General features: G+C 44.2%; 1 protein-coding gene across 1 annotated transcript; it reads right to left on the bottom strand.

Moving 5' to 3' along the window:
• Positions 1-451: 451 nt before the first annotated feature.
• Positions 452-925, bottom strand: LOC126616963 (uncharacterized). Its single transcript, XM_050285064.1, has one exon. The coding sequence runs from the start codon at positions 923-925 to the stop codon at positions 452-454; it is 474 nt and encodes a 157-aa protein (XP_050141021.1).
• Positions 926-1,730: the final 805 nt, after the last annotated feature.

The following is a 1,730-nucleotide window of genomic DNA, read 5'->3' as shown; positions in this document are numbered from 1 at the left end:
GGTTACCATCGGAGGAGTTGTTGGTGGCAGGTGCGGAGCACTGCCATGGGCTGTTATATTAGGAGGAACCTGGTCTTGATCTTGCCAGTTGAATATTTCCCAAAGCTTATAGCTATGGAAATCCCAGTCAATCTTTTGTTCTATTTCTTCCCTCTCTACTATATGTCCTTGTTGAATCCTCCAGTGCTAGATGCGCACACATCATTAATGCTAATTTCAGGCACTTTTTGGAATGGTGGAGGCACTCGAGGTAGTCTTCGCGGAGGAGGACACAGTCCTTAGGCTCACGGCAGCGAGACATGCACTCGTTGAAGTTTACCTAAAAATTGTAGCACCGCCCTTTGTTGCCGGTGATTCCCTACCCCAATGCCATTTCTTTCTCTCGCGCGGCGGATGATCGAGTCAAATCAGTTGTATTAACGGTCAGTGGAGGTCAAGAGTTTATCGACGATTACGGTGGTTGGTTCGCTCTAGCTGCTGACTGTTGCTCTGAGCAGGAGAAATTGAGGGATGAGATCGCTTCGAGAGAGCTTGCAAATGCCATGAATGGTAGAGGAGATGGAGTCCAGTCTGCGGAAGAACCCACCAATAAAATCATGTTAGCTGATTGATACTCGCAAACCCATTTGCACACAGAAATCACATCCTTAATTTCTGCAAACCCAGTGAGAGAAGCCCTCTCTGTTGACATTTCAACCCCTCTCATGTCAAAGCTTAAAGCTTTATAACCTTTGTCTGCCAACCCAGCTGCTATTCCTCTCAACAGGCCTTGGCAGACGCCATGGATGGAGTATGGGTGCATCATAACCACCACAGGGCTGCCCTCTTTGATATCTTTTTCTTCTCTGGGTTTGAAGAGCCGAGTGCTGAGATTGACTCCATCGTCGGTCTCAAATGTGCAGGACTCCACCGTACAGTTTGACATCCAGGATAGAGTGACAGAGAGAGAACGCAAGAAGGAAAATGGCAATTCTAGAGAGAGAAAGAGAGAAATGAGGAGGTCATGGTGGCTTTGTGTTTGTGGGGGTTTCTGGAAAAGCTTTGGGTTGTTGGGTTTTTGTAGATTTTGCAGATTTACGGTGGAGGTGAAAAAATGAAAGAGAACCGACATAGTTTTTCGTGTCGTTTCCCACAGAAGGCGCCAAATTTTGATGCACAAAACCGGAGGGGTCTTGGAACAACGTAAATCTAACCGTGAATCTGCAAGAAATGTAAAGAACACAAGATGTATCGTGGTTCACCCCAATGTTTGGGCTACGTCCACACTGATATTATATTTCTCTAAGAGGATTGTGAGAGAGAGAGCCTCTGTAATGTGAGTGAGGCTTTGAGAGGGTGAGGGGGTTTGCTCTGAATATGAGTGCCTCCCCTAATTGTGAGGGTGATGAGTCCTTTTTATAGAATAAGGGCTTCTCACTTATTACATATTTGCCCATTCCTTTATTACATAATTACATTTAAGTCCCCCGAGTATTTATACGAGATTAAAATACGGATGCCTTAAGTATGGTACAAAGAGCTACCGTTCGGGGTTTTAAACCAACACCATAGCACTTGGTCGATTTTCGTATTCCTATATAATTTGTTGCCTTGGAAATGTATGAAAAAATAATACATGATGATAACTCTTTTGATAACTGAGGATCCTGGTAAGTCAATCGATGTTTACTTAAGGCCGTTGGTTGATAAGCTAAAAGATTTATGGATAAATGGTGTGCACACGTACGATA

Source organism: Malus sylvestris, chromosome 3 (assembly GCF_916048215.2).
Source record: "Malus sylvestris chromosome 3, drMalSylv7.2, whole genome shotgun sequence".
In the NCBI taxonomy this organism is placed as follows: domain Eukaryota; kingdom Viridiplantae; phylum Streptophyta; class Magnoliopsida; order Rosales; family Rosaceae; genus Malus; species Malus sylvestris.
Note: the sequence above shows the minus strand (reverse complement) of the source record. Positions and strands in the feature narration are given on the sequence as shown.

Bases quoted from the DNA above. Each gene is read 5' to 3' on its own strand.
- LOC126616963 (XM_050285064.1), bottom strand. From the start codon at position 925: ATGTCAAACTGTACGGTGGAGTCCTGCACATTTGAGACCGACGATGGA.